This window comes from Fundulus heteroclitus, unplaced genomic scaffold (genome assembly GCF_011125445.2).
Source record: "Fundulus heteroclitus isolate FHET01 unplaced genomic scaffold, MU-UCD_Fhet_4.1 scaffold_192, whole genome shotgun sequence".
Lineage (NCBI taxonomy): Eukaryota > Metazoa > Chordata > Actinopteri > Cyprinodontiformes > Fundulidae > Fundulus > Fundulus heteroclitus.
In genome coordinates, this window is record NW_023396604.1 from 119582 (window position 1) to 131561 (window position 11980).

At 47.9% G+C, this 11980-nt stretch overlaps 2 protein-coding genes across 4 annotated transcripts in view; one reads left to right on the forward strand and one right to left on the reverse strand.

Moving 5' to 3' along the window:
• Nucleotides 1-2799, forward strand: part of LOC105919948 (sphingosine kinase 1) — a 54837-nt gene extending 52038 nt beyond the window's left edge. Inside the window, exon 5 of the mRNA XM_012855420.3 lies at nucleotides 1693-2799. Within this exon, the coding sequence (XP_012710874.2) occupies nucleotides 1693-2566 (874 nt within the window). The 3' untranslated portion in view covers nucleotides 2567-2799. The remainder of the gene's footprint in view (nucleotides 1-1692) is intronic.
• A 3646-nt stretch (nucleotides 2800-6445) lies between these two features.
• The window catches only part of LOC105919947 ((E3-independent) E2 ubiquitin-conjugating enzyme UBE2O), a 52588-nt gene continuing 47053 nt past the window's right edge, over nucleotides 6446-11980 (reverse strand). For 2 of the 3 annotated variants that reach the window (XM_036129611.1, XM_036129612.1), the window contains exons 20-23: nucleotides 11708-11911; nucleotides 11564-11621; nucleotides 8794-9571; nucleotides 6446-8502 (exon numbers count right to left, since the gene is read on the reverse strand). In XM_036129611.1, coding sequence (XP_035985504.1) covers nucleotides 8475-8502; nucleotides 8794-9571; nucleotides 11564-11621; nucleotides 11708-11911 — 1068 coding nt within the window. In that variant the 3' untranslated portion in view covers nucleotides 6446-8474. Of the gene's footprint in view, nucleotides 9572-11563; nucleotides 11622-11707; nucleotides 11912-11980 lie in introns of all 3 variants that reach the window. The other variant, XM_036129613.1, reaches the window with a different exon arrangement.

An 11980-nucleotide genomic window follows, 5' to 3' on the forward strand; every position in this document is an offset into this window, starting at 1 on the left:
TTTAGGCAGACCTGTGAAAATACCGTTGCAGTAATCCATTCGATTACTAAGGCATAGAATAGTTTTTTTTCAAGATCCTGCTGAGACATTTGTCTTTTAATCCTGGAAATGTTCTTCAGGTGATATAAGGCAGACTTTATAATTGTCTTTAGATGCCTTTAGAGGTTCAGGTCTGAGTCCATCACTACTCCCAGTTTTGGGCCTGATCAGTATTTACTAGCTGAAGCTTTGCGCTAACTCTTGATTGCTTCTCCATTAGTACAAAGATTATTACTTCCGTTTTGTTTTTATTCAGCCGAAGGAAATTTTGGCACATCCAGGCATTGATTTCTTCTAGGCATTTACTCAGTGCTTGAACTGGTTCATAGTCACCTGGTGACATGGTGATGTAGAGCTGTGTGTCGTCTGCATAGTTATGGTAGCTGATGTTGTTGTTTCTTATGATCTGAGCTAGAGGGAGCATGTAGATATTGAATAGGAGGGGACCCAGGATGGACACTTGGGGAACCCCACATGTGATTTTTGTTGCCTCAGATGTAAAGTTACCTACTGACACAAAAAAGTTCCTGCACAGGAATTTCTTATTTTTCCAACACTTTCATGTAAAACACCGGCTGGTTTACTGCCTACCCTATGGCAATCCTTGAGGGATAATTAACTAGCATGTTATGGATAAGAAAACATATTTGTACACAGCAATGATGAAACCAATTTTTATTTATACTTTTCAATTCAAAGACAGGGTACAATAAATATAATAATATCAATATTATTGATGTTACAATAAGTAACACAAAAAGTCATGATTTATTGCACATTTGTTAAAGAGTCTGATGACAGAGGGGAAAAGGAACCTCTGGAAGCACTCAGCATTGTGTTCCAGGCTTCCAGGAGTGTTGCTACATCTGCTTATTATCAGTGATTTTGGGCTTGTTCATTTGTTTAGAGGCAATGGTTTCTTGTTTCTCTCGCATCGTTGCAGCACATCCTGCGCAGCGCTGCACACGTTTGTCATGTGTGCTTGCAGCAGCTTTTGACTAAAGACGTGTTACACAGACTTAGGGACAGCCATTGGTTAGCGGAATGAGTTTGTGAAGCTAGCTTTTTGGTCAGCAATGTCTGCCACTGTCCTGAAGTCCAGCAGTTTAGCTCCAGGGGGTTCTGAGTGTATCAGTGGACTGCTAATGAAGAACTACTTCTTTTTTTACTCCAAAGTAATAGTCTCAATGATGCACACAGGGAGGTGCACAAACCTTTACAGATCACCCAAAGTAACAGATTTTTTTTCAGCAGATGAAGTCCCATGATGACATCACCTGGATCGTGCTTCAAAACAGAATTCAGTTTGATGAAAACTGTTGTGGGGTTTGATTATCAGGAGAGCTGGATTTTATCTGATTAAAGGCTAAATTAGCACATCTACAAATCGGGCAGCTTGTTCAGATAGCTGATGTCCAGTTTTGTTCAGTAATCCACTCCTCCGTTGTTTCATTGCTGTTATAACTCCTACCCTATTATCTGAGTCAGAAGAATGTCTGATCATTTTGGCATTCCAGTGCCAGACCTGCTCTGCTTTATTAGTCGCAGCATTCAATAAGTTTTAGGCAAAATCAACAGAACGCAGATTCATGTCATGAAGTAAAGTGATTAACATGGCTGTTGTGATAAGCTTTATCTTCTCCTCTCCTTCAGAGTCCCTCAGGTGACCAGCGAGGAGCTCCTTGTCAGCTGCGGGTTCCTGCTCTGTAAAGGACTGGTGTCTCACATGGACCTGGTCTCCCTCCATCTGTCCTCGGGCGATCGCCTCTTCTCCTTCCTCTCCCTGGCCTGGGGCTTTGTGGCCGACGTTGACGTGGAAAGCGAGAAGTACCGCCACGCTGGAGCCGCCCGGTTCACCGTTGGCACGCTAGTGAGGCTGGCGTCTCTCCGCATCTACAAGGGTAAGCTGGCTTACCTTCCCGCCAGCAGGGGGCGCAGTAAGGACAACGTTCTGCAGAAAGGCGCGGCAGCGTGCTGCAGAAATCCAGCCTCTTGCTTGGAACCGTCCTCTTCTGCGAAACAACCATCGGAAGATTCCTGCCCCAACACCTGCCACTCCAACAACTCCCTGAAACTGAGGAGGACGGAGGGTAAATCTGCCCAAAGTGCCACCAAGGACCTTCCCGGCCCCCCCGACACCCTGCTGCCACCTCTGGATCAGCCGCTGCCGTCTGACTGGGTGCTGGTGCCAGAGGAAGACTTTGTCCTCATGCTGGCCATGTATCAGTCCCACCTGGCCGAGGACCTTCTGGCAGCTCCTGACGCCCGCTTGGACGATGGAGTCATTCATCTTTTCTACGTGACAGCGGGGATATCTCGCAATGCACTGCTTAGACTGTTTTTAGCCATGGAGAAGGGCACACATCTGCATACGAACTGCCAACATCTGGTGCACGTTAAGGTGCAGGCACTGAGGCTGGAGCCCGGTACGGGCAAAGGGATCATAACGGTGGACGGAGAAGTGGTGGAGTACGGAGCGATACAGGCCGAGGTGCACGGAGGCCTCGGGAGGCTGATCAGTGGATGAGACGAGCGGACAGCGGCGGCAGCTTTCATCCCCGCTGCGTGAAGTTAAAGCTGCTTAACGAGCGCGATGATGTCAGACACGTTCAGGAGGAGGAGGTCTTCAGATCACGCTTCACCTGAAGATGCTGTGATGTTGGACGTAACAGCAAGAGTGTCCGATTGTTTAACCAAACATCCTAATCATACATTTATCTTTTACACCATCACATATTAGGGTAAGACGTCTAAAAAAAACCAGCATTGTCTTTGCACATTACATTCACTCTTTAGATTCAAAGCAGCAGTTTGGTCTGCCTTAAAGGGAACTGATGGAACAGATGTTGCATAAATGCTCTCGCTGGATGTAAATGGGCTCTGAATGGCTCTGTGCTACCCACAGAGACCGTTTGAAACAGATAAAGGTTCCAGGAGTTGCAGCATTTTGCTGCGAGGAAACAGGAGCTCAGACATCCATGCTGACAGCAGCGAGACTTGTACCGATACCAATAAGCTCAACAATTACACTACCGATCGTTAGCAGTTATATTAAACCTGCCAAGTGTGAACACACGCTTAAAATCCAGTGTTTACCCGGGCAGCAGCAGGGGAAGCTGTTGTGTTAATCAGATGCAGAGCCTCGCTAAAGTATTTCCATCGCTATTCCGTTACATTACAGCAACAAACCTGGATGCAGCTGATAAGGTTTTGTGACAGATCAACACCAAGCGTGGCCTCCCTGAGGCCGAATGTCTCGACCAGCTTTGTACATATAGAGACGTAATGTTGCTCACACGTAAGTCATTCGGGGCTAAGCTGTAACTAGTGCGTCCCTTGGTCTCCATGATGCTGTTTGTTCTCCATCAAACCTCACAGGACAGCAGGACTTATGCTGAGATGAAATAACACTTCATTTATTACTGACTTCTAAAGGCAGCTGGTTGCATCTTGATTTTATTTAGGGGAATCAGACTGAAACCGTGTAGCATTTAACTTTCACTTTACCGCTCTGCACTACGACGTGTTGCTGTTTCCACAGACCATCCCAATAAAACACACTACACGAGTTACAGGGTGTGAATACTTCTGCAACATCAGGCCGTTCCACCCGAATACACAGTTCCTCTCTGTGGGCTTCATTAATCAACACGCATCCATCACCGTGTTTCTCTGATCTTAACCAAGCTTTAAAATGTATGAAATATTGATACGTCTATTTATTGAATATTAAAACACTTCCGTAGCTCTTTCTGAGTGCATTACTGGAGCTAAAAGCCAAACAGGCAGAAGTGAATCATGTCCATCTTTAATCTGCGGCGACTCTTATTGTTAGCCGCTGCTGCACGGCAGCCTCAGCTCAGTCTTATGCAACAGCAGAGGATTAGTTTCATGGCTTTATCGCTGCTCTACAGGGCAACGCGGACTGCGTGTGTGTGTGTGTGTGTGTGTGAGTGTGCCTCCAACACCCACAAGTCCCCGGCTCCGCTTTAACCCGACAAATCGCTGCTACAAGTCGCCGTTTGTGCTCCGCTTTGGTCTCCTCCTGTGGAGCGGAGCTGAGTGAGCCACAGACAGGAAACCGATGCTCCAGAATAGTAAACCAAACAGCGTCTGAGTATTCAGGGGGGATCTCACTGGAACAGCTTCATGTGGCTCCAGCTCCTCGTATCCCAGCTGATGGTTTTTGGGTCTTAAATGCATCAGTGAGTTTTCATGCTGCTGCATCCTTTGGAGCATTCCAAGACTCATCTGCTCCTTCTGTTCGTCTGCTGTTTTACATCCTGCCATCCTCTGCTTCCTGCACCGCTGCAGCGGTCCGTCACCCGCCCAGGCGTCTTCAACATTAAGCCGTGGTAGTTGGAGTAGCAGAAACATGGTTGGGTATGTTACATTTATAAGGCTCAGATATTATTGGACATGTGGAAACCCAGAGGAGCCTTAAGCAGCAGTTTGGGGGCAGCTTGTTAAAATAGACTCTGATAGTAGATATGGACTTCCTAAATGCTCTTGACGGGTCACTTTGGTTCTGCTCACCATGATTCCAGAAGGTGGCTGACGACTAAGTGACTTTAAGCTGGTTTGTTAAGCTTTAAGGTGCCTCCAGTTGCACACACACATCTCTATTGTCAAGTTCTGCGTTTTCTTCAGAACACCACTGACTGCTTGACTGTTTAAGACCAAATTTCATCTGCAGTGTGCTTGTAGAGACCTAAAAGCGGCCCATGCGGCCGGTGCATGGCGAGTTTAAACGGCGTGAGCTCATGAAGGTGGACGCTTGAACTTTGCTTCTTCCTCTCAGCTGCTATTTCAGGAGACAGAGGTCTGCAGCGGCACAGCGTGAGGTCACACCGTGGAGGACTTAGTCGTGTTTTCCTCCTGAAGGTGTCACAGCTGAACTTCACCTGCTCTGCTTTCTGCTCCAACACACGTTTTAGAAAGAACTCCACCTCCACATCCACGTTCCCTGAGCTGGAGCACATCTTTGCTTTGTTAGGGTTCCTTAACTTGTTTGTTGTGCCTTGAATCTGCTGCCTCCTGGTGGCTAAAATCTGCTGCTGCACCTACTTATTTGTAATGCCTGCTGACAGTTTCCTTTTATCTTTATAGTTTCTTTCATTATTGATCAAAGAACGTGATTTTATTTTTGAACGTAATTGCAGTGATGTCTCTAGAAATCTGCATTGAGCTTTAAACCCAAGAAAGCAGTCAAACCATCTTGTCTAGTGCTATTAGTATATTTAAAAGGGAACCAACAGTCCACAGCAGAGTCCAGCGGGTCTTTGTGGGTCAAAGTGACAGTAAAGGTTTCCTTTGAGTGAGGGACTCTGCTATTGTGTTCACATGTTTAAGCTAATGGTTTGAATCTTTCTCTGGAAAATTGACAACTGAATGAGTCTTATTTTTATTTAAAGAAATCTATTTTTCTGATTTTAGACGAATGTCTGTATGTTTTCTAATAAATTAAAGAATCTGCACGAGTGTTTTTGATTAAAAAAATCCAATAAATTAAAGACAGCCTCTGGTCTGCTTTATCGTTTTCCTTTTTTTTTTTCCCTCTTCATCCGCTAAAGCTCTGAACGTTTGGTGCCACGTAAAGGTTCAAAACCCAGCTGGCTTTGTCTGCCCATTCATGCAGGACTGGTGGAGGATAGAAAGAAGACATCAGCACTGACCTGCATGCGCCCTAAAGGAGAGTCCGATGGAGCAGAAATCTCAGAAATTGGACGGTTTCCGGGTAGATCACCAGCCTCTAGTCTAAGTTTGCAGCCGTTTCCATATTTACAGCAGACTCTTTGAGACCTTCCAAGCCTGGGAGATAGTTTTAGAAAGTAACCCTGCTGTGAACGTTCTCCCTGGCTTTACTGTTCCTCAGCTGGACACACATTTATTATTCTGTAGGCACTAGATTTTATTTAGGAGGGTCAGAGCAGAAGGGGGAAATGTGGGGTTTGCTCATTCTAAAAAGTTATTTAAAAAGAAAACGTGGCTCAGTTGAAAACGTCTTAAAACAAAACTCGTCATTTCTTCTCATATGGTTTGAACATATCGTTATCGCTTTGGCTCTTAGTGAGACCTGTTCTCGATTTTAAACGGATGCCTTTATAAGAAGAATCTAGAAATCTTTTAAGCCTCACATGGACCCCCAACGAAAACCGTGAAAAGGTTCAAGGGACACGACCGCCTCGACAACCTGCTGGAAATCAGCTGAAAGTAACTCCAACAGGAGCCCAACTCAGATGCAACAGGAACCGATTGAAGCAGGTCGGTTCATTTTGGTGCCGATTCATGTCTCCAACAGTGGGTCGGGTCCAATGGGCTCCAGTATGTTGTTTATTGTGGAATTAACAGATTTGTTTTGTCTTTTTAACAATGCTGCAGATGTGAATAAAAAAAGGCCAGAATGTTTTCATGGTACTGCTTGCAAAGTTTAATACATCACTATACAGTCGTCTTAACGCAACAAAGTAAACCATTAAAAAAAACAAATGTTTAATACAGTACACTCAGCATTATGTACATATACGCCCCAAGCATCCAGGTGACCCATCAGAACCCAAGTTTGTGTTAAATATATACTGTATGTACCTGTATGTATATTTCAATAGTCATGATGTCTGTACAGAGAATCAGGCTACAAATGATAACTTTATTAGTTCTTTTTTTATATATAATCAACAACAGGCCACTGTGGAGATGCAGACATCGTACAGTCAAGTTCTTTGTGGAGCCCATCCAAAGAGGCTTAAAGCAACATGATACATGCTTTGGCTGGAAATCAAACTGCTTGCAGTAAAAATCAGAAGAATGGTTCAAATCAGAACAATATACACAAACACAGGAAATTCTACACAGGCCGGATTATCCTGCCGGACTTTAACTTGCCGCTTCACATTTTCTGTTTGTTCATGAAAAGATGAAGGTGAAAAGAGCTGTTGGCATTTATATTGCTTCCAGGCTCAACGTGAAGTTTTCTCTGATATGGACAGCGGTGAGAAGGGGAGAACGTAAAGGCGCTGCGGCCTGGGCGCCAACGTCGCCTCGCAGCGTTACAGGCAGACGAACGGCGACAGAGCAAAACCCAGAGAGGACGAGGACACATCCGGGGCGGGAGTGACGGGACACAGACTCGGGGGAGACGGAGGGAAAGCACGGAAGACGATGCAAAATACACACTCACTCATCTTTTTATTCATTTTAAAACACAGCAGCTCTTGGCTCATACTTCTACTCAGAGGTCCAAAATGGCACAGTGTGCTCTTTATCAAAAACACTTCTCAGCTTCAGAGTCCGTAGTTCAAGTACTAGAGAGAGCCGACGCTCTCTGGTTCACGTCAGATCACAGCAAGCACTCAGGTGGTTCCAGACTATGAGAGGCGCAATAATGTGGAAAATGTAAGCTGTCATCTAAAAAGATGTAAACAAAGACTGCTGAGTTCCCCCAGGAAGCACCCAAAGGTGAGTTCACAACACATTCTTCAGCAAAGCAATGAATTCGGTGGTTAAATTGGTACAAAAACAAACTAAAGTGGCTCCACACTGCATCCAGGCAGGACAGACCTGAGCTTCCAGATCCCCTTTGTGCTCTGATCTCGCTCCGCTGCCCTGGCTGCCAGGATAAACCGTGTGATCGGAGTGAAAGAAGCCCACCCCCACCGCTTGTTTAACTGCACGTGCAACCAGGAGGAATTAAAACGACACTCAGCATGAGGAGCGGACAGCCAGATGTGGTGCAGTGGTTTTTACTGAGTCTGTACCACCAGCAGGTCTGTTCACCACCTCATCAGGAACTATTCAAGTAAGGCAATGTGTTGACAGGAGATGATGGAATGGATGCTGCTTTTTAGCTCTTCAAACTGTGTCCTATGCAGTGATGCAACACCTTCACTCTATTAAAAACAAAAAAACAAAAGCAACCCCCTAAATCACAGCACACACATCCGGCTCCGCAGCGTTTCACTTGGGCGGTGCCGTCCTCACACAGACAGGGCGGTCTGGTGTAAACGTGGCTCCGCCGTGGCGCTGGGCGAGGAAAACGGCGGCGCGGTGACGGTGCGGGTGAAGCGGCGCCGGCTGGCAGTTGGTCTGTGACCGAGGAGAATTTGGCAGAAAGCTTGCAGCCGGTAAACGCCGGGTGTCTTTGCCCACCTCCCTCCCCGGAGTCAGACCTGCTTCATGTGTTGGTGGAGCAGGATGGCACGGCCGTGACGTCAGGAGTGCTACAGACGGCTGCGGTTCCCCCGGCGGCCTGTAGGGGCGTGGTGACCCGGTGATACCCACCCAGCCAGTGAAAGCAGATCCAGGTTGGTCATGTGACAGAGGGGCAGCGGCTTCACCAGCAGCAGCAGCTCTGGTTGGAGCTCAGTGTGCTTCCCAACCAGAGCACACCGATCGGTGTGTGTGTGTGTGTGTGTGTGTGTGTGTGTGTGTGTGTGTTAGCCATCACACTCATCTGAGGGGTAACTAAAGGAGAGAGAAACACATTAATGAGGTGGACCTCCATCAGGTGCTGATCCCACCGCAGAAAGCGTCAGAATGCAGAGGTGAGCGCAGCAGGAGCAGAGAGAACGGAAAGGTGGGGGGGAAGACGGCGGGCAGTGGGGGGGCACAGTGCAGCTCAGGAGGGCTGGCTAGAGGAGCCCCCCTCCCTCTGTCAGTAGTAATCATCCCCTCTAAGACTGAAGGCAGGTGAAAGAGAGGAAGAGAGCAGGGGACAGTGCAGGTGTGTCGGGGAAACGCTGAGGAGGCACTTACTTGTCCTCTGTGTGCTGAGGGACGGCGGCGGCGGCCAGCGCGGCTCGGTACTGCTGCAGCACGCCTCTCACGCTCTTCACGAAGCCCTTGGAGAGCGGGAAGAGCGGGAAGCCGATGTCTGGGTAGCCGCTGCCCTCTGGGAGAAAGCTGCGGTAGCTCTTCCGTCTCTTCTTTGGTCGCACCACTGGTTGGCTCCCCGCCGCAGAGCCAGCTGTGCCGGGCCCTGAATCCGACGTCCCGCCGCGGAGCGCGGAGCCGGAGGGGCCGGCCCTGTCCCCGCCCGGGGCCACGCTCCCCTGAGTGCTGTCGCAGTCCGAGTTGTGGCTCAGCTCCTGCTGAGCGGCTGCTGTGGTGGACGGACTCAGTCCTGAATCCTCCAGCTCCTCCTCCAGGATGCTGCTGACTGCCGGCGCCCCCTCCTCGCCGGGCTTGGCGGGGCTGCTGTGGGCCACCGCCACCAGACCGGGGAGCAGCTGCTCGTCCTTGGGGTGGTGGCTCCTGGAGGAGGAGTGCGCCGCGTGGCTCCGCTCGGCAGCCTCGCTCAGCTCCAGCCACGCCTCCAGGCGGTGCACCAGCCGCCAGCCGCTGGAGGCGAAGTGCTCCTGGATCTCCTGCTTGAAGACCTCGATGGGGTTCTGGAGGAGCTGCGTCATGGACTGCACCATCTTGATCAGCGCCATCTCGTTGTAGCAGCGACTGTTCTCGTAGCCCTCCTGCAGACCCCGGTCGCTGTCGAAGCCGGCCTCGTTGTAGTACGGCTCGTTGACCAGGATCAGACCTGCAGGCAGACAAGCTGGTCAGCTCCCTGCAGCTCCAGCATGTGAAAATACTACATCTGGCTACAGCTAGAGTTTTGATGGGTGAAAAGCAGAGTTTACTTTAGAAAACATCAACTCAGAGGAGCTGTTATTGCTGAGTAGTAGTATGTCCATCCTAAGCTTAGCAAAACTGGCCAGAACATAACATTTACGGCTGCTCTATGTGTCCCTTTAATGAAAAAGCGGCTGGTGATTAGCTCCATCCATCCTTCGATCCGCTCTGACCTGCTTCCCTGGGCCAGTAGAAGTATCCCACAGCCTGATGCTGCCACCACACTTCAAGATGTTACTGTTCCCACACAAACAAGTTTAGACCCACACAGCGTGGGGAAACTTTAAGCACTACTCCGTTTAGGACAGATTTGTGGCTAATAGCCGTCTTATGAGCAGAATCTCCCACCTGAGCAGCAGATCCCTGCACCTCATCCAGAGTTACCATGGGCCTCTTAGCTGCTTCTCTCAATGACGCCTTTCAGTTTAGGTGGACTAAATTTAATCAGGCCACTTCTGAAGCCAACTAGTAACAGCACTAGGTAACAATAAACATATTCTTGTTACATTTTCTGATTTTAATTAATCCACGGCTTTTTTCCTCAATCTTTACTTTATGTTGGTCAATTGCATAAATCCCCCCTAAATACTCTGGAGTTATAACATGCCAAAATGCTTAAGGGGTGTGATTTATTTTTCCACTGAGGAAGGAGGAGAGACTGTTTCTTAAGTATTTAAGAAGTGTTTCACTGGACTAATAACTTTGAACATCATGTATTAAATATAAATATGAAAATAAAGCCATGTTTGCCCTTCTGAGCAAACATCAACATAATATGATGCCCAGAGCACTTAGAAAAGGTTTAGCCGTTTAAAAAGAAGAAAATGGATTCTGATTGGCTATTGGCAGCATGTATGAGCAGTAAAGCCTGGTTATTTATTACGTCATTCTGGCTTCCACGCTCCTCCGCGCAGACGAACGTTTCTGCCCCGCACACCTGGGAAGATTTCTAAGTAGGTGGGCATGTCACTGCCCCATCGGTACCGGTAGCAGGACCCGTCCCATCTGTTTCTTTGCGCATGCACAAACAGAATAACTTCCGGGTCACCATTGAATGCACTTGATTAGTTTCAAAGGACTGGAAAAAGTATTTCCATCCTTTCCAACAAAATGCCATTATGTCCCATTAATTTGTTCGAAAAATAGATTGCATCAGACAATAGATGACCTTTGTGTTAAGCCACAACACCTGCAGGTGAGGAAAGACTGCAAACGGATCCATTCTTTGATCAACACTGATGGAGAATTAAAATTTCTGCTCTGTGGGACGTGATCATTGCACACGCTCAGAGCAGTCAAAGCGTCCGTTGAAATGTGATTTAAACTTTTTTTTCCCCCGTATTTTTCTTATTCCCTTTAAATCATGCAGTATTCATGCAGTTACAATGAAATACAACAACAAACATCTAACCCAAAAAAAGATAAAAGAAATAAAAGCAAGAAAAACGCTTGCTTATTCTGTTTGCACATGCGTGAAAGAGCTGATGGTACGGATCGGGTAGTGACAGGGCAGTCCTGTGTGGAAACATGGCCGACGAGCAAGCGCTCCTATTGGTTGGTAACTACAGGCATCGTCATGTTTCACCCCAAAGAGATCACAGTGATCAACAAATTGTTAACACTTCCTGGACAGAACTAGCACTCACTCTTGGAAGAAGGTAAGAGGCTTAATGCTGGTCCCTGTGCCAATACTCGCACTTCCTCAGAAGTGGGATCTCTTTACAGAATGGTGATCTTAGTTATCAAGCCAGCAGCTGTTTTAGATTAGCTCTCTAAACTATGTGATTTAGTTATGTGTGTGGAAAAAAATGAAATGAAAAGATCTGTTTAGTTTCAGGATTGCCTGCTCCTCTAAACAAATCAGCATGGATGGAAAGAGGAAACGAGGGAAGAGTCTAACCTTGAATGGAGATGAGGACCTGCAGCAGGCTGGACTTGCTGGTCCACCTCTCTGTCCCCTGGGGATTACAGCAGAACCACAACAATCAGGCACCGTGGGCCCATTTTAAGCGTTGAACCGAGGTTCCCCCACGCCAGCGCTCACCTTGCCGATCCAGGTGCCCAGCAGGCTGACGCAGACCTTGCCGTTGTCGTACAGGTTGGGGTTGAGGCGGCCGCTGCACTGGGACAGGTAGCGGAAGAGCGGCGGGACGGCCGGGTAGATGTTGGGCAGCTGGATGTCGAACAGGAAGAGCCCGTCCTCGTAGGGGGTTCTGGTGGGCCCTTTGATCAGCGCTGAAAACAGGTCCTGGGTCACAGGGGGGGGAAAGAAGACGTTTTAATAAACCCTCCACCTCCATGTGAGGCTGACGTACTG